We start from the raw sequence: 23,900 nt of genomic DNA on the forward strand, positions 1-23,900 counted from the left end.
CGTTTTTGGATTACGTGTTAATTGACAGGCGCGTGAAAGAGAGACTTTTGGATGTTAATGTGCTGAGAGGTGCAACTGGAGGGATGCCTGATCATTATCTTGTGGAGGCTAAGGTGAAGATTTGTATGGGTTTTCAGAAAAGAAGAGTGAATGTTGGGGTGAAGAGGGTGGTGAGAGTAAGTGAGCTTGGGAAGGAGACTTGTGTGAGGAAGTACCAGGAGAGACTGAGTACAGAATGGAAAAAGGTGAGAACAATGGAAGTAAGGGGAGTGGGGGAGGAATGGGATGTATTTAGGGAATCAGTGATGGATTGCGCAAAGGTTGCTTGTGGCATGAGAAGAGTTGGAGGTGGGGTGATTAGAAAGGGTAGTGAGTGGTGGGATGAAGAAGTAAGATTATTAGTGAAAGAGAAGAGAGAGGCATTTGGACGATTTTTGCAGGGAAAAAATGCAATTGAGTGGGAGATGTATAAAAGAAAGAGACAGGAGGTCAAGAGAAAGGTGCAAGAGGTGAAAAAAGGGCAAAAGAGAGTTGGGGTGAGAGAGTATCATTAAATTTTAGGGAGGATAAAAAGATGTTCTGGAAGGAGGTAAATAAAGTGCGCAAGACAAGGGAGCAAATGGGAACTTCAGTGAAGGGCGCAAATTGGGAGATGATAACAAGTAGTGGTGATGTGAGAAGGAGATGGAGTGAGCATTTTGAAGGTTTGTTGAATGTGTTTGATGATAGAGTGGCAGATATAGGGTGTTTTGGTCGAGGTGGTGTGCAAAGTGAGAGGGTTAGGGAAAATGATTTGGTAAACAGAGAAGAGGTAGCAAAAGCTTTGCGAAAGATGAAAGCCGGCAAGGCAGCAGGTTTGGATGGTATGGCAGTGGAATTTATTAATAAAGGGGGTGACTGTATTATTGACTGGTTGGTAAGGTTATTTAATGTATGTATGACTCATGGTGAGGTGCCTGAGGATTGGAGGAATGTGTGCATAGTGCCATTGTACAAAGGCAAAGGGGATAAGTGTGAGTGCTCAAATTTCAGATGTATAAGTTTATTGAGTATTCCTGGTAAATTATATGGGAGGGTATTGATTGAGAGGGTGAAGGCATGTACAGAGCATCAGATTGGGGAAGAGCAGTGGAAGAGGATGTGTGGATCATGTGTTTGCTTTGAAGAATGTATGTGAGAAATACTTAGAAAAGCAAATGGATTTGTATGTAGCGTTTATGGATCTGGAGAAGGCATATGATAGAGTTGATAGAGATGCTCTGTGGAAGGTATTAAGAATATATTGTGTGGGAGGCAAGTTGTTAGAAGCAGTGAAAAGTTTTTATCGAGGATGTAAGGCATGTGTACGTGTAGGAAGAGAGGAAAGTCATTGGTTCTAAGTAAATGTAGGTTTGCATGGGTGTGTGATGTCTCCATGGTTGTTTAATTTGTTTATGGATGGGTTGTTAGGGAGGTGAATGCAAGAGTTTTGGAAAGAGGGGCAAGTATGAAGTCTGTTGTGGATGAGAGAGCTTGGGAAGTGAGTCAGTTGTTGTTCGCTGATGATACAGCGCTGGTGGCTGATTCATGTGAGAAACTGCAGAAGCTGGTGACTGAGTTTGGTAAAGTGTGTGAAAGAAAAAAGTTAAGAGTAAATGTGAATAAGAGCAAGGTTATTAGGTACAGTAGGGTTGAGGGTCAAGTCAACTGGGAGGTAAGTTTGAATGGAGAAAAACTGGAGGAAGTAAAGTGTTTTAGATATCTGGGAGTGGATCTGGCAGCGGATGGAACCATGGAAGCGGAAGTGGATCATAGGGTGGGGGAGGGGGCGAAAATCCTGGGAGCCTTGAAGAATGTGTGGAAGTCGAGAACATTATCTCGGAAAGCAAAAATGGGTATGTTTGAAGGAATAGTGGTTCCAACAATGCTGTATGGCTGCGAGGCGTGGGCTATGGATAGAGTTGTGCGCAGGAGGGTGGATGTGCCGGAAATGAGATGTTTGAGGACAATGTGTGGTGTGAGGTGGTTTGATCGAGTAAGTAACGTAAGGGTAAGAGAGATGGTTGGAAATAAAAAGAGCGTGGTTGAGAGAACAGAAGAGGGTGTTTTGAAATGGTTTGGGCACATGGAGAGAATGAGTGAGGAAACATTGACCAAGATGATATATGTGTCGGAGGTGGAGGGAACGAGGAGAAGTGGGAGACCAAATTGGAGGTGGAAAGGTGGAGCGAAAAAGATTTTGTGTGATCGGGGCCTGAACATGCAGGAGGGTGAAAGGAGGGCAAGGAATAGAGTGAATTGGATCGATGTGGTATACCGGGGTTGACGTGCTGTCAGTGGATTGAATCAGGGCATGTGAAGCGTCTGGGGTAAACCATGGAAAGCTGTGTAGGTATGTATATTTGCGTGTGTGGACGTGTATGTATATACATGTGTATGGTGGTGGGTTGGGCCATTCCTTTCGTCCGTTTTCTTGCACTGCCTCCCAAACGCGGGAGACATCGACAAAGCAAAAAATAAAAAGAAAAAAAAAAAAAAAAAAATATATATATATATATGTATATATATATATATATATATATATATATATATATATATATATATATATATATATACATATAGATGATAAGATATATATATGTATATGTATATATATATATAGATGATAAGATATATATATGTATATGTATATATATATATGAATATATATATATATATATATATATATATATATATATATATATATACCTATATATATATATATATATATATATATATATATATATATATATATATATATATATATATATATATATATATATATATATATATATATATATATATATATATATGTGTGTGTGTGTGTGTTCCTATGAGTCCACGGGGAAAATGAAACACGATAAGTTCCCAAGTGCACTTTCGTGTAACAATCACATCATCAGGGGAGACACAAGAGTGAAATATAAGTTAGTTGATGGACATCGAAGAGACGAAACTAGGACTCCATTTTGTAAACATGTGATTTTCGAAAACATACAACGAGCGTTCATATACTTATCATCTTACAAATTTTATCAATAATAAAGTTATCTAATTTGTATAGACCATCACTAATATTAAGATTATAATTCCTTGTCTATTTAATAATAGAAGATTCAATGATAATTTTCTTGGTGATAGAGTTAGAGTTAATACCTGAGATGGCATCACCCCATTCAATACAATGATCATAGTTTTTATCGTGATTAAACAAAGCATTTGATTCTTGTCCCGTTCTTATACTACATTTATGCTCCTTAAGTCCAACAGAAAGATCCTTACCAGTATGACCAAAATAAAATTATTCACAATTTCCACAAGGCACTTCATAGATGTATCCAAGAGAATTTTCTGGTGAATTCCTAATTATGATATTCTTTATAAGACTATTGTATTATATTGTATTGTATTTTATAGTATTATATATATATATATATATATTTTTTTTTCCTTTGTCGCTGTCTCCCGCGTTTGCGAGGTAGCGCAAGGAAACAGACGAAAGAAATGGCCCAACCCATCCCCATACACATGTATATACATACGTCCACACACGCAAATATACATACCTACACAGCTTTCCATGGTTTACCCAAGACGCTTCACATGCCCTGATTAAATCCACTGACAGCACGTCAACCCCGGTATACCACATCGATCCAATTCACTCTATTCCTTGCCCTCCTTTCACCCTCCTGCATGTTCAGGCCCCGATCACACAAAGTCTTTTTCACTACATCTTTCCACCTCCAATTTGGTCTCCCACTTCTCCTCGTTCCCTCCACCTCCGACACATATATCCTCTTGGTCAATCTTTCCTCACTCATTCTCTCCATGTGCCCAAACCATTTCAAAACACCCTCTTCTGCTCTCTCAACCACGCTCTTTTTATTTCCACGCATCTCTCTTACCCTTACGTTACTTACTCGATCAAACCACCTCACACCACACATTGTCCTCAAACATCTCATTTCCAGCACATCCATCCTCCTGCGCAAAACTCTATCCATAGCCCACGACTCGCAAGCATACAACATTGTTGGAACCACTATTCCTTCAAACATACCCATTTTTGTTTTCCGAGATAATGTTCTCGACTTCCACACATTCTTCAAGGCTCCCAGGATTTTCGCCCCCTCCCCCACCCTATGATCCACTTCCGATTCCATGGTTCCATCCGCTGCCAGATCCACTCCCAGATATCTAAAACACTTTACTTCCTCCAGTTTTTCTCCATTCAAACTTACCTCCCAATTGACTTGACTCTCAACCCTACTGTACCTAATAACCATGATGTCTCCATGGTTGTTTAATTTGTTTATGGATGGGGTTGTTAGGGAGGTGAATGCAAGAGTTTTGGAAAGAGGGGCAAGTATGAAGTCTGTTGGGGATGAGAGAGCTTGGGAAGTGAGTCAGTTGTTGTTCGCTGATGATACAGCGCTGGTGGCTGATTCATGTAAGAAACTGCAGAAGCTGGTGACTGAGTTTGGTAAAGTGTGTGAAAGAAGAAAGTTAAGAGTAAATGTGAATATATATATATATATATATATATATATATATATATATATATATATATATATATATATATATATATATATATATATATGTATATATATATGTATGTATATATATATAATTTATCTATTCATTTTGCTTTGTCGCTGTCTCCCGCGTTAGCGAGGAAGCGTAAGGAAACAAAAGAAAGAATGGCCCAACCCACCCGCATACACATGTACATACATACACGTCCACACACGCAAATATACATACCTATACATCTCAACGTATACATATATATATACACACAAAGACATATGCATATATACACATGTAAATAATTCATTCTGACTGCCTTTATTCATTCCAATCGCCACCCCGCCACACATGAAATAACAACCCCCTCCCCCTTCATGTGCGCGATGTAGCGCTAGGAAAAGACAACAAAGGCCATATTCGTTCACACTCAGTCGCTAGCTGTCATGTAATAATGAACAGAAACCACAGCTCCCTTTCCACATCCAGGCCCCACAGAACTTTCCGTGGTTTACCCCAGACGTTTCACATGCCTGCTTGAATCCAATGACAGCACGTCGACCCCGGTATACCACATCGTTCGAATTCCCTCTATTCCTTGCACGCCTTTCACCCTCGCGCATGTTCAGGCCCCGATCACTCAAAATCTTTTTCACTCCATCTTTCCACCTCCAATTTGGTCCCACACTTCTCCTCGTTCCCTCCACCTATGACTTATATATCCTCTTGGTCAATGTTTCCTCACTCATTCTCTCCATGTGACCAAACCATTTCAAAACACCTTCTTCTGCTCTCTCAACCACACTCTTTTTATTACCACACATCTCTCTATCATTACTTACTCGATCAAACTACCTCACACCACATATTGTCCTCAAGCATCTCATTTCCAGCACATCCACCCTCCTCCACACAACTTTATCCATAGCCCACGCCTCGCAATCATATAACAATGTTGGAACCACTGTTCCTTCAAAAATACCCATTTTTGCTTTCCGAGATAATGTTCTAGACGTCCACACATTCTTCAATGCTCCCAGAACTTTCGCCCCCTCCCCCACCCAATGATTCACTTCCGCTTCCATGGTTCCATCCGCTGCCGAATCCACTCCCAAATATCCTCCAGTTTTTCTCAATTCAAAATTACCTCCCAATTGACTTGTCCCTCAACCCTACTGTACCTAATAACCTTGCTCTTATTCACCTTTACTATCAGGTTTCTCTTTTCACACACTTTACCAAATTCAGTCACCAGCTTCTGCAGTTTCTCACATGAGTCAGCCGCCAGCGCTGTATCATCAACGAACAACAACTGACTCACTTCCCAAACTCTCACATCCACAACGGACTGCATACTTGCCCCTCTTTCCAAAGCTCTTGCATTCACCTCCGTAACAACCCCATCCATGAACAAATTAAACAAACATGGAGACATCACACACCCCTGCCGCAAATCTACATTCACTGAGAACCAATTACTTTCCTCTCTTCCTACACGTACACAAGACTTACATCCTCGATAAAATCTTATCACTGCTTCTAACAACTTGCTTCCCACACCATATATTCTTAATACCTTCCACAGAGCATCTCTATCAACTCTATCATATGCCTTCTTCAGATCCATAAATGCTACATACAAATCCATTTGCTTTTCTAAGAATTTCTCACATACATTCTTCAAATCAAACACCTGATCCACACATCCTCTACCACTTCTGAAACCACACTGCTCTTCCCCAATCTGATGCTCTATACATGCCTTCACCCTCTCAGTCAATACCCTCCCCTAAAATTTCCCAGGAATACTCAACATTATCCTATACCTCTGTAATTTGAGCACTCATTCTTATCCCCTTTGCCTTTGTACAATGGTACTATGCAAGCATTCCGCCAATCCTCAGGCACCTCACCAAGATTCATACATACTTTAAATAACCTTACCAAACAGTCAAAAATACAGTCACCCCCTTTTAGTCAATTCTGCTGCAATATCATCCAAACCCGCTGCCTTGCCGGATTTCATCTTCCACAATGCTTTTACTACTTCTTCTCTTTTTACCAAATCATTTTCCCTAACCTTCTCACTTTGCACACCACCTCGACCAAAACACCCTGTATCTGCCACTCTATTATCAAACATATTCAACAAGACTTCAAAATACTCACTCCATCTCTTTCTCACATCACCACTATTTGTTATCACCTCCCCATTAGCCCCCTTCACTGAGTTTCCCATTTGTTCCCTTGTCTTACGCACTTTATTTACCTCCTCCCAAAACATCATTTTATTCTCCCTAAGATTTAATGATACTCTCTCACCCCAACTCTCATTTGCCCTCTTTTTCACCTCTTGCACATATCTCTTGACCTCCTGCCTCTATCTTTTATACATCTCCCACTCATTTGCATTTTTTCCCTACGAAAATCGTCCAAATACCTTTCTCTTCTCTTTCACTAATAATCTTACTTCTTCATCCCACCACTCACTACCCTTTCTAATCTGCCCACCTCCCACGCTTCTCATGCCACAAGCATCTTTTGCGCAAGCTATCAATGCTTCAGTAAATATATCTCATTCCTCCCTACTCCCCTTACTTCGTTTGTTCCTACCTTTTTCCATTCTGTACTCAATCTCTCCTGAACTTCCTCACACAAGTCTCTTTCTCAAGCTCACTTACTCTCACCACTCTCTCACCCCAACATTATCTCTTCTTTTCTGAAAACCTCTACAAATCTTCACCTTGGCCTCCACAAGATAATGATCAGACATCCCTCTAGTTACACCTCTCAGCACAATAACATCCAAATGTCTCTCTTTCGCGCGCCTGTCAATTAACACGTAATCCAATAACGCTCTCTGGCCATCTCTCTTACTTACATGCGTATACTTATGTATATCTCGCTTTTTAAACCAGGTATTCCCAATTACCAGTCCATTTTCAGCACATAGATCTACAAGCTCTTCACAATTTCCATTTACAACTCTGAACACCCCAGGTATACCAATTATTCCCTCAACTGCCACATTACTCACCTTTGCATTCAAATCACCCATTACTATAACCCGGTCTCGTGCATCAAAACTACTAACACACTCACTCAGCTGCTCTCAAAACACTTGCCTCTCATGATTTTTCTTCTCATGCCCAGGTGCCCATGCACCAATAATCATCCATCTCTCTCCATCAACTTTCAGTTTTACCCATATCAATCTAGAGTTTATTTTCTTACACTCTATCACATACTCCCACCACTCCTGATTCAGGAGTAGTGCTACCCCTTTCCTTCCTCTTGTCCTCTCACCAACCTCTGACTTTAATCCCGAGACATTCCCAAACCACTCTTCTCCTTTACCCTTGAGTTTTGTTTCACTCAGAGCCAAATCATCCAAGTTCGTTTCCTCAAACACATTACCTATCTCTCCTTTTTTCTCATCTTGGTTACATCCACACACATTTAGACACCCCACTCTAAATGTACGCATATATATATATATATATATATATATATATATATATATATATATATATATATATATATATATATATATATATATATATATATATATATATATATATATATATATATTATTTATTTATGTATTTTGCTTTGTCGCTGTCTCCCGCGTCAGCGAGGTAGCGCAACGAAACAGGCGAAACAATGGCTCAACCCACCCACATACACATGTATATACATACACGTCCACACACGCAAATATACATACCTATACATCTCAATGTACACATATATATACACACACAGACATATACATATATACACATGTTCATAATTCATACTGTCTGCCTTTATTTATTCCCATCGCCACCTCGCCACACGTGGAATAACATCCCCCTCCCCCTTCATGTGTGCGAGGTAGCGCTAGGAAAAGACAACAAAGGCCTCATTCGTTCACACTCAGTCTCTAGCTGTCATGTAATAATGCACCGAAACCACAGCTCCCTTTCCACATCCAGGCCCCACAGAACTTTCCATGGTTTACCCCAGACGCTTCACATACCCTGGTTCAATCCACTGACAGCACGTCGACCCCGGTATACCACATCGTTCCAATTCACTCTATTCCTTGCACGCCTTTCACCCTCGCGCATGTTCAGGCCCCGATCACTCAAAATCTTTTTCACCCCATCTTTCCACCTCCAATTTGGTCTCACACTTCTCCTCGTTCCCTACACCTCTGACTTATATATCCTCTTGGTCAATCTTTCCTCACTCATTCTCTCCATGTGACCAAACCATTTCAAAACACCCTCTTCTGCTCTCTCAACCACACTCTTTTTATTTCCACACATTTCTCTCACCCTTACATTAATTACTCGATCAAACTACCTCACACCAAATATTGTTCTCAAACATCTCATTTCCAGCACATCCACCCTCCTGCGCACAACTCTATCCATAGCCCACGCCTCGTAACCATACAACATTGTTGGAACTACTATTCCTTCAAACATACCCATTTTTGCTTTCCGAGATAATGTTCTCGACTTCCGCACATTCTTCAAGGCTCCCAGAATTTTTGCCCCCTCCCCCACCTTATGATTCACTTCCGCTTCCATGGTTCCATCCGCTGCTAGATCCACTCCCAGATATCTAAAACACCTTGCTTCCTCCAGTTTTTCTCCATTGTCCCTTTTGAATCTTTTGTATCAATATTGTATTTCAGCGGTACAAACCAAGCATTAAGCGTACATCATGATGGCACGTACATAACCATGCCGTTGTTTCAAACACCAGACGATGCAATCCTATCCAAACATTGAACATCTGCGTTACAGTATATTTTGAGCCTTACCTCCATGTCTGATGCTGTTTTTCTCGCCCACACCGATAATACTCCAATCATCCTCTCCATATCATCAAGTGTGGCAACAACAACAGGGGGGTGCAAGGCACTGCCTCAGACTTTACGTGCAGTTGTGCTTGGGAATGATTAGTGAATGGTAATGTCTCCTTACCACTGATAGAAATGTGCCTTGACCTGATCGTCCATGTTAACTCCTGAGTGAAGAGAAAAACCTGTGATTATTACATCAGAGGAGGAAAATCAGATATAGAAGATAATAAATCACACTAACTCAGTTATCACAGAGGAATAAGTGAAGCTTTGGATGTATGTGTGACCCTAGAGGGACACCTGTAAGTCAAGACTTCAACCCCGCGATCTTTCGTGACAACACAAAGGCCATTACAAACGGTACAGTATGGGCGTTACGTTTGGTAAGAGCGGTTCCTGGGTGGTGGATCATACCATGGATGACATACCGCTTTATGGTATGAGAAGTGATTCACCTTGGCACGACTCCGTCTCCACCATCTCCTCCAGGTAGGTACTGGCTTCTCCCTGGTTCCTCCGGTAGGTGGTTTCTACCTACCTCGCAACGGGTAACTTACTGGCCTCATGATTCTGAGAAATATTGATGCTATTCTATGTTGCTGAACTTTTTATGCTTCTACCATGAGTATTCCTTCTCTTGTCACTTCTCTATACCTTCTCTTCTTCTCATGTCTGGATGCACGATGCACTCGTGTTCCAGGGACACACCGCCCGCCTACCAGAAAGAACCCACCAACCTGGTCGAGTCGCCGTCGCATAAGAGGGCTCGGAAAAGGTCTCATTGGGTCGCCTACACCACCATATTCGTCATGAGCATTGGTTTCTCCATTGTCCTCAGCGGCGTCTGGCCCTACCTTCATGAGGTCAGTGCTCTCTCTCTCTCTCTCTCTCTCTCTCTCTCTCTCTCTCTCTCTCTCTCTCTCTCTCTCTCTCTCTCTCTCTCTCTCTCTCTCTCTCTCTCTCTCTCTCTCTCTCTCTCTCTCTCTCTCTCTCTCTGCTTTACAACTTACCTTTACTACTCTCATTTACTACTCCTTTACTCTAATTTACTCTCTCTCCTTTACTAATAAGCTTTCCCTTCCTCACAGCTGGCACCGTCACTGTCGAAGGAATACCTTGGATGGGTCATCGCATCCAACCCGCTCGGACAGATGGTGTCCGCGCCCCTCCTAGGGTTATGGGGAAACAAGGTCGGAAAAATCAGGTAAGCTGGTCTCTCTAGGTCACTTATATGTACGAGTCACCCCTCACGTCAGGGTTCCCATCAGGTAATCGTCTGCTTTCAGTCTGAATGGCAAATGAGATCAAAGATCGTCTCACCTCAAGCTCACGATGTACTGGTCACTACATTAGGTCACTTTTTGATCATTGGTTATATTTTTACAGCAACATTGTTCGATTAGAATCATGGAGGGTCATGTGCTGGGTCATCCAGTAGGGTAGGAGAACATATGAAGGTCATATGTAGGCCGAGGTAGCCATCATAATGACGACTATATCAAGTCAAAAGACACCATCGGGTCATGTTTACCTACAGACCATATTCATCACAGATCACCATACGTCATCAAGCAAAGCCCTCCTTCAAATCGTTACCATATCCCCAGTATGTGGTCACCCATTCCTTTCATACATTGTCCATTGTTTTCCTTTCAGAAAATAAATAATTCTGTGTATTACAAAAGCACTTCTACAATGGGAACCAGTCTATAGTACACCTGGACTTAAAGTGTAAATATTGTCAGCAGTAACGATCGTACATTACCAAATAGAATTGTCGTAGACAGACAGGAAAATGTCTTGGCTTCACAAACGACTCCTGATACTGATTTTTGGCGTATCTAGTCAATGTGTATTGTGCTGATTTCTGACTTAATGACCCCTCTAATATATATCACATCCAGCAACGTACATACATGCATACAAAATGAAATACATGTAAGCTATAGCGTCTATTTGATCGCATGTTCTAAATCAGAAGATTAGTAAACACCTCCTTTCGAGTTCCTCAGCTCGTTTGCTCTTTCAGAGGAGCCTGCCTCACCACGGTGTTCTTCTTCATCGTGGGAAACGCCATGTATGCATTAATCTCCGCGTTCCAAGGGCTCGGTGACTGGGCGTGTTTCTACGCTATGATCATCTCACGGTTCATCGTCGGCGTTAGTTCAGGTAAGGAGGTCTTCCCTTGTCAGGAGCCCCACACCGGAGGCACAAGGCTTCGTCGGGAAGCAGCTGAATTGATGAACACATTTATATATATATATATATACATATATATATATATATATATATATATATATATATATATATATATATATATATATATATATATATATATATATATATATATATTTTTTTTTTCCCTTTGTCGCTGTCTCCCGCGTTTGCGAGGTAGCGCAAGGAAACAGACGAGAAAAATGGCCTAACCCACCCCCATACACATGTATATACATACGTCCACACACGCAAATATACATACCTACACAGCTTTCCATGGTTTACCCAAGACGCTTCACATGCCCTGATTCAATCCACTGACAGCACGTCAACCCCGGTATACCACATCGATCCAATTCACTCTATTCCTTGCCCTCCTTTCACCCTCCTGCATGTTCAGGCCCCGATCACACAAAGTCTTTTTCACTCCATCTTTCCACCTCCAATTTGGTCTCCCTCTTCTCCTCGTTCACTCCACCTCCGACACATATATTCTCTTGGTCAATCTTTCCTCACTCATTCTCTCCATGTGCCCGAACCATTTCAAAACACCCGCTTCTGCTCTCTCAACCACGCTCTTTTTATTTCCACACATCTCTCTTACCCTTACGTTACTTACTCGATCAAACCACCTCACACCACACATTGTCCTCAAACATCTCATTTCCAGCACATCCACCCTCCTGCGCACAACTCTATCCATAGCCCACGCCTCGCAAGCATACAACATTGTTGGAACCACTATTCCTTCAAACATACCCATTTTTGCTTTCCGAGATAATGTTCTCGACTTCCACACATTCTTCAAGGCTCCCAGGATTTTCGCCCCCTCCCCCACCCAATGATCCACTTCCGCTTCCATGGTTCCATCCGCTGCTAGATCTACTCCCAGATATCTAAAACACTTAACTTCCTCCAGTTTTTCTCCATTGAAACTTACCTCCCAATTGACTTGACCCTCAACCCTACTGTACCTAATAGCCTTGCTCTTATTCACATTTACTCTTAACTTTCTTCTTTCACACACTTTACCAAACTCAGTCACCAGCTTCTGCAGTTTCTCACATGAATCAGCCACCAGCGTTGTATCATCAGCGAACAACAACTGACTCACTTCCCAAGCTCTCTCATCCCCAACAGACTTCATACTTGCCCCTCTTTCCAAAACTCTTGCATTCACCTCCCTAACAACCCATCCATAAACAAATTAAACAACCATGGAGACATCACACACCCCTGCCGCAAACCTACATTCACTGAGAACCAATCACTTTCCTCTCTTCCTACACGTACACATGCCTTACATCCTCGATAAAAACTTTTCACTGCTTCTAACAACTTGCCTCTCACACCATATATTCTTAACACCTTCCACAGAGCATCTCTATCAACTCTATCATATGCCTTCTCCAGATCCATAAATGCTACATACAAATCCATTTGCTTTTCTAAGTATTTCTCACATACATTCTTCAAAGCAAACACCTGATCCACACATCCTCTACCACTTCTGAAACCACACTGCTCTTCCCCAATCTGATGCTCTGTACATGCCTTCACCCTCTCAATCAATACCCTCCCATATAATTTACCAGGAACACTCAACAAACTTATACCTCTGTAAATTGAGGACTCACTCTGATCCCCTTTGCCTTTGTACAATGGCACTATGCACGCATTCCGCCAATCCTCAGGCACCTCACCATGAGTCATACATACATTAAATAACCTTACCAACCAGTCAATAATACAGTCACCCCCTTTTTTAATAAATTCCACTGCAATACCATCCAAACCTGCTGCCTTGCCGGCTTTCATCTTCCGCAAAGCTTTTACTACCTCTTCTCTGTTTACCAAATCATTTTCCCTAACCCTCTCACTTTCCACACCACCTCGACCAAAACACCCTATATCTGCCACTCTATCGTTGAACACATTCAACAAACCTTCAAAATACTCACTCCATCTCCATATATATATATATATATATATATATATATATATATATATATATATATATATATATATATATATATATATATATATATATATATATATATATATATATATATATATATGAAAACAGTGAAGGCATGCGCATAAGATGCTTGTGGCATGAGAAGCGTGGGAGGTGGGCAGATTCGAAAGGGTAGTGAGTGGTGGGATGAGGAAGTAATATTATTAGTGAAAGAGAAGAGAGAGGCATTTGGACGATTTTTGCAAATGACTGGGAGATGTATAAATGAAAGACTTAGGAGGTCAAGAGGAAGGTGCAAAAGGTGAAAAAGAGGACAAATGATAGTTGCGGTGAGAGAGCATCATTAAATCTTAGGGAGAATGAAATGATATTTTGAAAGGATGTAAATAAAGTGCGTAAGACAAAGGAACAAATGGGAACTTCAGTCAAGGGGTCTAATGGGGAGGTGATAACAAGAAGTGATGATGTGAGAAGGAGATGCCGTGAGTATTTTGAAGGTTTGTTGAATGTGTTTGATGATAGAGTGGCAGACATAGGGTGTTTTGGTCGAGATGGTGTGCAAAGTGAGAGGGTTAGAGAAAATGATTTGGTAAACAGAGATGATGTAGTAAAAGCTTTGCGGGAGATGAGAGCCGGCAAGGCAGCGGGTTTGGATGGTATTGCAGTGGAATTTATCAAAAAAGAGGGTGCCTCTATTCTTGACTGGTTGGTAAGGTTATCTAATGTATGTAAGACTCATGGTGAAGTTCCTAAGGATTGGCGGAATGCTTGCATAGTGCCATTGTACAAAGGCAATGGTGATAAAAGTAAGTACTCAAATTACAGAGGTATGAGTTTGTTGAGTATTCCTGGGAAATTATATGGGAGGGTATTGATTGAGAGGGTCAGGGCATGTACAGAGCATCAGATTGGGAAAGAGCAGTGTGGTTTCAGAAGTGATAGAGGATGTGTGGATCAGGTGTTTGCTTTGAAGAATGTATGTGAGAAATACTTAGAAAAGCAAATGGATTTGTATGTAGCATTTATGGATCTGGAGAAGTCATATGATAGAGTTGATAGGGATGCTATGTGGAAGGTATTAAGAATGTATGGTGTGGGAGGCAAGTTGTTAGAAGCACTGAAAAGTTTTTATCGAGGATGTAAGGCATGTGTACATGTAGGAAGAGAGGAAAGTAATTGGTTGTCAGTGAATGTTGGTTTACGGCAGGGGTGTGTGATGTCTCCATGGTTGTTTAATTTGTTTATGGACAGGGTTGTTAGGGAGGTGAATGCACAAGTTTTGGAAAGAGGGGCAAATATGTAGTCTGTTGTGGGTAAGAGAGCATGGGAAGTGAGTCAGTTGTTGTTTGCTGATGATACAACGCTGGTGGCTGATTCGATTGAGAAACTGCAGAAGCTGGTGGCTGAGTTTGGTAAAGTGTATGAAAATGGAAAGCTGAGAGTAAATGTGAATAAGAGCAAGGTTATTATGGAGAGTAGGGTTGAGGGACAAGTCAATTGGGAGGTAAGTTTGAATGGAGAAAAACTGGAGGAAGTGAAGTGTTTTAGATATCTGGGAGTGAATTTGGCAGCGGATGGAACCATGGAAACAGAAGTGAATCATAGGGTGGGGGGAGGGGGCGAGAGTTCTGGGAGCGTTGAAAAATATGTGGAAGTCGAGAACATTATCTAGGAAAGTAAAAATGGCTATGTTTGAAGGAAGAGTGGTTCCAACAATGTTATATGGTTGCTAGGCGTCGGCTATAGATAGAGTTGTGCAGAGGAGGGTGGATGTTCTGGATATGAGGTGTTTGAGGACAATATGTGGTATGAGGGGGTTTGATCGTGTAAGTAATAATAGGGTAAGAGAGATGCGTGGTAACAAAAAGAGTGTGGGTGAGAGAGCAGAAGAGGGTGTTTTGAAATGGTTTGTTCACATGGAGAGAATGAGTGAGGAAAGATTAACCAACAGGATATATGTGTCAGAGGTGGAGGGAACGAGAAGTGGGAGACCAAATTGGAGGTGGAAAGATGGAGTGAAAAACATTTTGAGTGATCGCGGCCTGAACATGCAGGAGGGTGAAAGGCGTGCAAGGAATAGAGTGAATTGGAACGATGTGGTGTACCGGGGTCGACGTGCTGTCATTGAGTTAAGCAAGCGCATGTGAAGCGTCTGGGGTAAACCATGGAAAGTTTTGTGGGGCCTGGATGTGGAAAGGGAGCTGTGATTTCAGTGCATTATACATGACAGCACGAGACTGCGTGTGAACGAATGTGGCTTTTGTTGTCTTTTCCTAGTGCTACCTCGCACACGTGCGGAGGGAGGGGGTTGGCGACGGAAATGAATAAAGGCAGCAAATATGAATTTTGTACATGTTTATATATGTATATGTCTGTACACGTATATGCATATGTATACGTTGAAATGTATAGGTATGTATATGTGCGTGTATGGATGTGTATATATATGCATGTGTATGTGGGTGGGTTGGGCCATTCTTTCGTCTGTTTCCTTGCGCTACTTCGCTAACGCGGAAGACAGCGACATAGTAAAATAAGAAATAGATAATTAAGATATATATATATATATATATATATATATATATATATATATATATATATATATATATATATATATATATATATATATATATATATATATATATATATATATATATACTCACTCCATCTCCTTCTCACATCACCACTACTTGTTATAACCTCCCCATTTGCGCCCTTCACTGAAGTTCCCATTTGCTCCCTTGTCTTACGCACTTTATTTACCTCCTTCCAAAACATCTTTTTATTTTCCCTTAAATTTAATGATACTCTCTCACCACAACTCTCATTTGCCCTCTTTTTCACCTCTTGCACCTTTCTCTTGACCTCCTGCCTCTTTCTTTTATACATCTCCCACTCATTTGCATTATTTCCCTGCAAAAATCGTGCAAATGCCTCTCTCTTCTCTGTCACTAATAGTCTTACTTCTTCATCCCACCACTCACTACCGTTTGTAATCTGCCCATCTCCCACGTTTCTCATATATATGGATGATGAATATATACAATGTGTTACTGTTAATCAATAATATCTCAACATGTAAAAACTGTAATTAAGCCCTATGTTGTTAGATTACTAGTATTATCTTACCGTGAAAAAACTATGATAAGGTTATATATGTATCCTACCACTGTGAAAGACAGCTAATAGGGGAGGGAGTGGGGCGCTTTAACTCCAAACCCTTCGTCTTGTATTTCAGTTTCTAAAAGAAGGAACAGTAGGAACCAAGCGGGTAACGCCAATCCTCCTCGAAGGCTCAGTCTTGGGTGTTTGAATGTGTGTGAAAGTAACCAAGATGAGAAAAGAGGAGAGATAGGTAGTGTGTTTGAGGAAAGAAACCTAGATATTCTGGCTCTGAGCGAATCAAAGATCAAGGGTAAAGGGGAGGAATGGTTAGGAAATGTCAGATGTGAAGTAAGAGGATTGTGAAACATCAGATGCTAAGAACGGAGTAGTTCTATTCCTGAAACTGTGGGATTGTAAGGAAGTAAAATCTAGATTGATATGGTTAAACAAAGTGGATGGCGAGATATGGATTTTATTGGTGTTTATGCATCTCACCATGAGATGAAAGTTCATGAGAAGCAAGTGTTTTGGGTGCAGCTAAGTGAGTGTGTCAGCAGTTTTAATGTAGGAGACCGAATATCAATGATGGGTGATTCAAATATGAGGGTGAGTAATGTGGTAGTTGAAAGTATAAGTGAGAGCCACTGGGTATTCAGTGTTATGAATGGAAATGGTGAACAGCTGAAGGAGTTGTGTACTGGAAAAGGACTGGTGATTGGGAATACCTGGTCTAAATGCGGTATATATACAAGCATGCACATGCGATTAGGAGAGATGGCCATCGGACATTTTTCGATTATATATTGACTGATAAGCATGTAAACGAGAGACCTTGGATATGTGTTGACAGGGGCAGCTGGTGGGATGTTTGATACTATCTTGTAGGAGCCGAGGGTGAATAATGTTGATGAGAAAAAAGTAGTGAGAGTAACTGATTTTGGAAAAAAGCCTTACATGAAGAAATACCAGATGTGTGTAGAATGGCATAGGGTGAGAGCAAAAGCAGCGCTTTATCTATGTATCTTCCCTAGTATATCAACTGACTGTTCTACATCTTCTGTCTGTGTGCCTCGTACTGTGAGTAAAAGACACAAGTGTTATGAGTGCTGTGAGGAAATAACACATAGGATGTCCGACGAGATGCGAAACGATCCACTAATGTGTGACAACTTGTTCTGAGGACAAGACACATGTGTAGTTGTATGCCATAAGGGGAAAACATAGCAAAATATGTCTGTAATCAACAGCTAACGTGACGCTCTGCCGGTCTTATGTAGTTGCCTCCACCACCATGAAGGAACGCACCATCGCCATATCCATCATCGCCGCCTCCCAGGCCCTAGGCTTTGTCATCGGACCCGGTCAGTTCCACTTTGTTGCTGCTGTGTGTCTGTTCTTAGTGGCGACTTCTATTGTTAGTTTGTCTCTTGTTAGCTGAGTCTTCTGTTGTTAGTGACATTATCTGTTGTTAGTGGTGTTTTCCATTGTTAATTTGTCTCTTGTTAGTTGAGTCTTCTGTTCTTAGTGGCATTATCTGTTGTTAGTGGTGTTTCTGTTGTTAGTTTGTCTCTTTTTTGTGGTGTCTTCTGTTGTTAATGTGTTTCTTGGAAGTGGTGTATTCTATTGTCTGTTTGTTTCTTGTTCGTTGTGTCCTCTGTTGTTGGTGGTGTCTTCTGTTGCTAACTTGTCTGCTATTAGAGGTGTCAGCTTGTCTCCTGTTAATGGTGTCTGTAACTAACTTGTTATTCTTTGGTTAGTGGTGTCATTTCTACATTCTTTGGCATCATTCGCAAACATTTATAAGCATGAATCCAGTCCTGCTGGTATGTCATTAGCATGGATCATGGATAGCAAAGGCCCTAAGAATGACCCTGCGGCACGCCATTGGTTTGCTCCAACCCATTCAGTAAAGGCTTCTACTGACATGCTTCCTCTGTTTCCTTCCACTGTTTTCAATGGACTAAGAAAGCTAGCCCTCTCATGCCTTCCTAGAAACCCAACTTGTTTACCACTTTCTTGTTTGGGAAAATCTCAGATGCCTCCCGTTAACCCAGGTACACCAAATCCATCCATCCAGCTATCAAACTTGAGGCAGAACTCACACTATCGTAGATGTCTTAAGATATTAGTAACGCATCTTCCTCTCAGCCCTCTTTGCTTCTAACTAAGCTAGTGTTTTTCCCAGGTAAGATATAATTCATTTCCTTTCTGATTATCTTTTCCAGCATTTCACAGACCACAGTCGTTAGAGATATTAGTCTGTGCATCAGTGTAATACCCGACTCTCCTCTCTTGAAAATAAGCACAGAATTCGTTGTCTTCCACTTCCTTGGCACTACACCCTCTCGAACAATAATTCTCTTCACAAGGAGGTAATCAAGTGGAGTACACAATGTTCATATGATCCATTTTTTTTATATAGATCCAACTGCAATCTTATGTCTCCTCAAACATTTACAGTGGTTTCAAAGTATTCATCCCCATCCCATGTTTAGTTGTACTGGGTGCTGTATTGTCTTCCACTTGGCTTTCTACGTTCCATTTCGTGTTATTACCTATTTGGGCTGTAATGGAAGGGAGGCTTACATTCGTTGGGGCCCTCATCTCTTAAACCCTCTCTATTATTATACAACATTCTCAAAGATTTTGTATACTGTTCACCTTTGTTATTTCCTCCTTCAGTGTATTCCATTTATTCACCTCTCTGGCACTGAAAATGTTGTTCTCTACATTTTCGTTTTGATTGTTTCTTTCTGTATTTCAGGTTATGTCATCTGCCTGTCCTGTCTCTAAATCTCTCGAAGAACTCTTCCCTAACTCACCAAGATGGTTCAAAAACTTAAAAGGTTGTGATCAGGTCACGCCCTCACTCCACCCTCTTCCATGGTGAGGAAGGCCCTACGGCCTCTATAATATCCTTTCCCTGTGACTCAGTGTCTCGTTACTGCAGTGCCAATTCTGCCAGCCTTCCTCTTCCTCCTCCTCCTCCTCCTCCTCCTCCTCCTCCTCTCACTATTAACCATGTTGTTTTCAGTCATTCAGGCGGTTCTCACCATGACCATACCTGACGCCCCGGATGATCGCTCCGGTTGGTTCCTGCTGGACGGGTACACGGCGGCGGGCTGGGTTGCGTCCTTCCTGGGCTTGATCAACCTCATCCTCCTCACTCCGTACATCTTCCAGGTGAGCCGTAAACACTTTCCACACATCTCGAAGTCGTCAGGAGGCGCGGTGCTCTGATTCCACCCGTCGCGCTCAGTACTCCGAGCTTTTGAAAGCGGTATCGGAGGCTGGCGAGAAGCTTGTATCAATATCTGGAGTTATTTGGTCCAGTACTTGCCCAAGAAGTAACTGTTTCCCCGTTAAGCATATTAGGTCAGCGGATGTGTTTCGGCAGAAATTATCGCCACTCTAGAAAACGCGAAATTTTGAAATAAGAGCATCTATCAACTTTAACAAGTGTGTCCGTAAACTGATAATTCCCTATAAACTGTAGTATTGTAACCTTCCTTACCATGATATGTGCACGACTGAAATATAAGAAACTATAGAGGCGTTTACGAGATTACATTAGTGTTTTTTTCGCAGGAATACAACATTGCGGAGAAGGAACGAGAGCTGTTGAAGGCGAAGAGAGAGAAAGATGAGAATGTCAAGTTGCCCAAGCCTGATTACTTAGCCCTGGGGTCAATCCTCTTCTCTTTCTTCTTTGCACTTTTCATCTACGTTCTGCTGGAGACCCTGGCCGTGCCCTTCGTCATGGACCAGTACAGGTGGACGGAGAAGGAGGCCGTGGTCGTTGTAGGCATTGCCCTTGCCGCCGCTGGCATCCTATCCATTGGCATGTACGTCTTCAACGGCTTCCTCATCAAGAGGTTCGATGAGAGGAAGGTGATGCTGATCATAGGGTTCATTCCGCTCGTGATAGGGACTTTCCTCTTCTTACCCTGGGGAAACACTCCCATCCCTCCACAGATTTGCCAGGACAACAACGATACTGCGACAACGGAAATGACCACCGTACTTATGGCCTCTGAATCCACGTTCGACGCCATAGATGGATCTACTCACACTTCCGTTATTGCCGCGGCCAATTGCAAGGGTTGTCCCGTGGATGAGCAGGAATGGTGCATTTCCACACCCCAGCTTCCCGAGGCTCAACTCATCATCGCATTCACTATCGTTGTCATCGGTTACCCCGTGGCTCTGGCCGTCCAACAGTCTATATTCTCCAAGATCCTGGGCCCCAAGCCGCAAGGCGTATGGATGGGGATTCTGACAGCTGTTGGGAGTCTGTCCCGGATCCTGGGCCCCATCTTCGTGTCATACGTCTACACAAACCTTGGTACCATATGGTGCTTCAGCATCTTGACTGGTGGGATGGTGCTGGCCTTCCTGGACCAGGTGATCATGTACAGGCATTTTGTGCCCATGAAGGTGCCAACTCTGGATGAGAGACATGCCTATGACGGCCCGGCTGCTGAGAAACCTAAGCACTGATAGATAAGTCCCACGTGCGTATCATTTATCTATTTCTCAAGCACTTCTAATAGAGAAAGACTATTTAAGAGAACGAGTAATTCGGGTGGTGTTTCAGACCCTACCAGACCACAGCTTACAGCACAAGCGGTAAAGTAAGGTCTTCATCAAGTGCCAAAAAAAAGGGACCTGACTGGCAGAGATCTGATGATGATGATGACGGATTGCCTCGGCATACCCACCGCTCACCACACATGACAATATCGTTGAGGAATGACACAGCCGACAACAACATTGTGGCTTCAAGAAGGAGTTCTCCACGAAGAACCTCGTCGCTCCTCTCGAACACAAGACTACCCTCGTGACTTACGCTTGCATGTGTTGCTGATTCCTTCTTTCTGTCGACGGATAAAACTTAATCTCAACAATGACCAGACTGGCGCGTCTCCCTCACAACTCTTCGCAGTCTCGGATCCCCTCCCTGACAAAAATCACATTTGTGATTTACCTACCTTTAGATTCACTGTTTTAATGTTAGTTAACCTTCTTATCATTAAGAAAAAAAGATTTTTCCATGCAAGTTAATCCATTTGAATCCAATCATTTAGCGTAGTTGACCGTGGGGGTTGGATAAGCCACCTGACCCCCTACCGTACGGAACATAGAGAAAATTGAAATGAATTCTATAAAAAAGAAAAAGCCTCATAGGTAACCATAGTCGTAGTGATTGTCAGGTACAAGTAATCAAGCTTTGCATCAACACAACTGTCATTGTAACTTCCTGCATAATGAACTGTCACATCTTTGTCCTTGTCAACACAACTTAATCTTTGACAAGTCGTTTCAAAAGTGAACGAATAACTAACCATTATTGCTATTATTATCATTGCTATCACTTATTATTATCATTATCATTACTTTCATCATTATTATTATTATCATTGTTATTATTATCATTATTTTTATAATTATCATCATTATCATTATTATTATTACTATTATTATTACTTTCATCAATATCATTATTATCATCATTATCAATATTATTATTATCATCATCATGATTTTTATTGTTATTATTATTATTATTATTATTATTATTATCATTATTATTATTATTATTATTATTATTATTATTATTATTATTATTATTATTATTATTATTATCATTATTATTATTATCATTATTATTATTATCAACATTATTATTATCATTATTATCATTATCATTCACAAGCCAATGCGATTCTTAATTCTAATTTTCGATGGTAAGGCAAAATGAAGTGATACCAAACTTTGTTTGAACATATGATTAAAACGTATGTTGATACCAGACTTTGTTAGAACATATGGTTAGAACATGTATACTGATACCAAACCTTGTTAGAACACAAGGTTGGAACATGTATAATGATACCAAACCTTGTTAGAACACAAGGTTGGAACATGTATAATGATACCAAACCTTGTTAGAACACAAGGTTGGAACATGTATAATGATACCAAACCTTGTTAGAACATATGGTTAGAACATGTATACTGATACCAAACCTTGTTACAACACAAGGTTGGAACATGTATAATGATACCAAACCTTGTTAGAACATATGGTGATATAATCCTCTTATTTTAAAGACGATAATGATAATTTGATGATGGATATTAGCCGATGAAATGCATTGTACTTAGGATTCATTCTCATTTATCTATCATTTTAGGTTTGAAATATATTAAACGATGATTATAAAAAATCGACCAGCAAATATTCTAATGACCGCTTGTCAAATAACATAGAAACTTCCGGTATATATATATATATATATATATATATATATATATATATATATATATATATATATATATATATATATATATATATATATATATATATATATATATATATATATATATATTGCTTTGTCGCTGTCTCCCACGTTAGCGAGGTAGCGCAATGAAACAGACGAAAGAATGGACCAACCCACCCACATACACATGTATATACATACACGTCCACACACGCAAATATACATACCTATACATCTCAATGTACACATATATATACACACACAGGCATATACATATATCCACATGTACATAATTCATACTGTCTGCCTTTATTTATCCCCATTGCCACCCCGTCACACATGGAATAGCAGCCCCCTCCCCCCTCATGTGTGCGAGGTAGCGCTAGGAAACGACAACAAAGGCCACATTCGTTCACACTCAGACTCTAGCTGTCATGTAATAATGCACCGAAACCACAGCTCCCTTTCCACATCCATGCCCCACAGAACTTTCCATGGTTTACCCCAGACGCTTCACATGTCCTGATTCAATCCATTGACAGCACGTCCACCCCGGTATACCATATCGTTCCAATTCATTCTATTCCTTGCACGCCTTTCACCCTCCTGCATGTTCAGGCCCCGATCACTCAAAATCTTTTTCACTCCATCTTTCCACCTCCAATTTGGTCTCCCACTTCTCCTCGTTCCCTCTACCTCTGACACGTATATCCTCTTGGTCAATCTTTCCTCACTCATTCTCTCCATGTGACCAAACCATTTCAAAACACCCTCTTCTGCTCTCTCAACCACACTCTTTTTATTACCACACATCTCTCTTACCCTATTATTACTTGATCACACAACCTCACACCACATATTGTCCTCAAACATCTCATTTCCAGCACATCCACCCTCCTGGGCACAACTC

General features: G+C 41.2%; 1 protein-coding gene across 1 annotated transcript; it reads left to right on the plus strand.

Moving 5' to 3' along the window:
- Nucleotides 1-9,482: 9,482 nt before the first annotated feature.
- LOC139755424 (major facilitator superfamily domain-containing protein 8-like) lies at nt 9,483-22,511 on the plus strand. The gene is made up of 7 exons (XM_071673721.1): nt 9,483-9,895; nt 10,107-10,269; nt 10,495-10,610; nt 11,436-11,575; nt 17,954-18,067; nt 19,741-19,889; nt 20,295-22,511. The coding sequence occupies exons 1-7, from the start codon at nt 9,774-9,776 to the stop codon at nt 21,204-21,206; spliced, it is 1,716 nt and encodes a 571-aa protein (XP_071529822.1). The 5' UTR covers nt 9,483-9,773; the 3' UTR covers nt 21,207-22,511.
- The last annotated feature ends 1,389 nt before the right edge of the window (nt 22,512-23,900 follow it).

The sequence above is a fragment of the Panulirus ornatus genome, chromosome 19 (assembly GCF_036320965.1).
Source record: "Panulirus ornatus isolate Po-2019 chromosome 19, ASM3632096v1, whole genome shotgun sequence".
In the NCBI taxonomy this organism is placed as follows: Eukaryota; Metazoa; Arthropoda; class Malacostraca; order Decapoda; family Palinuridae; genus Panulirus; species Panulirus ornatus.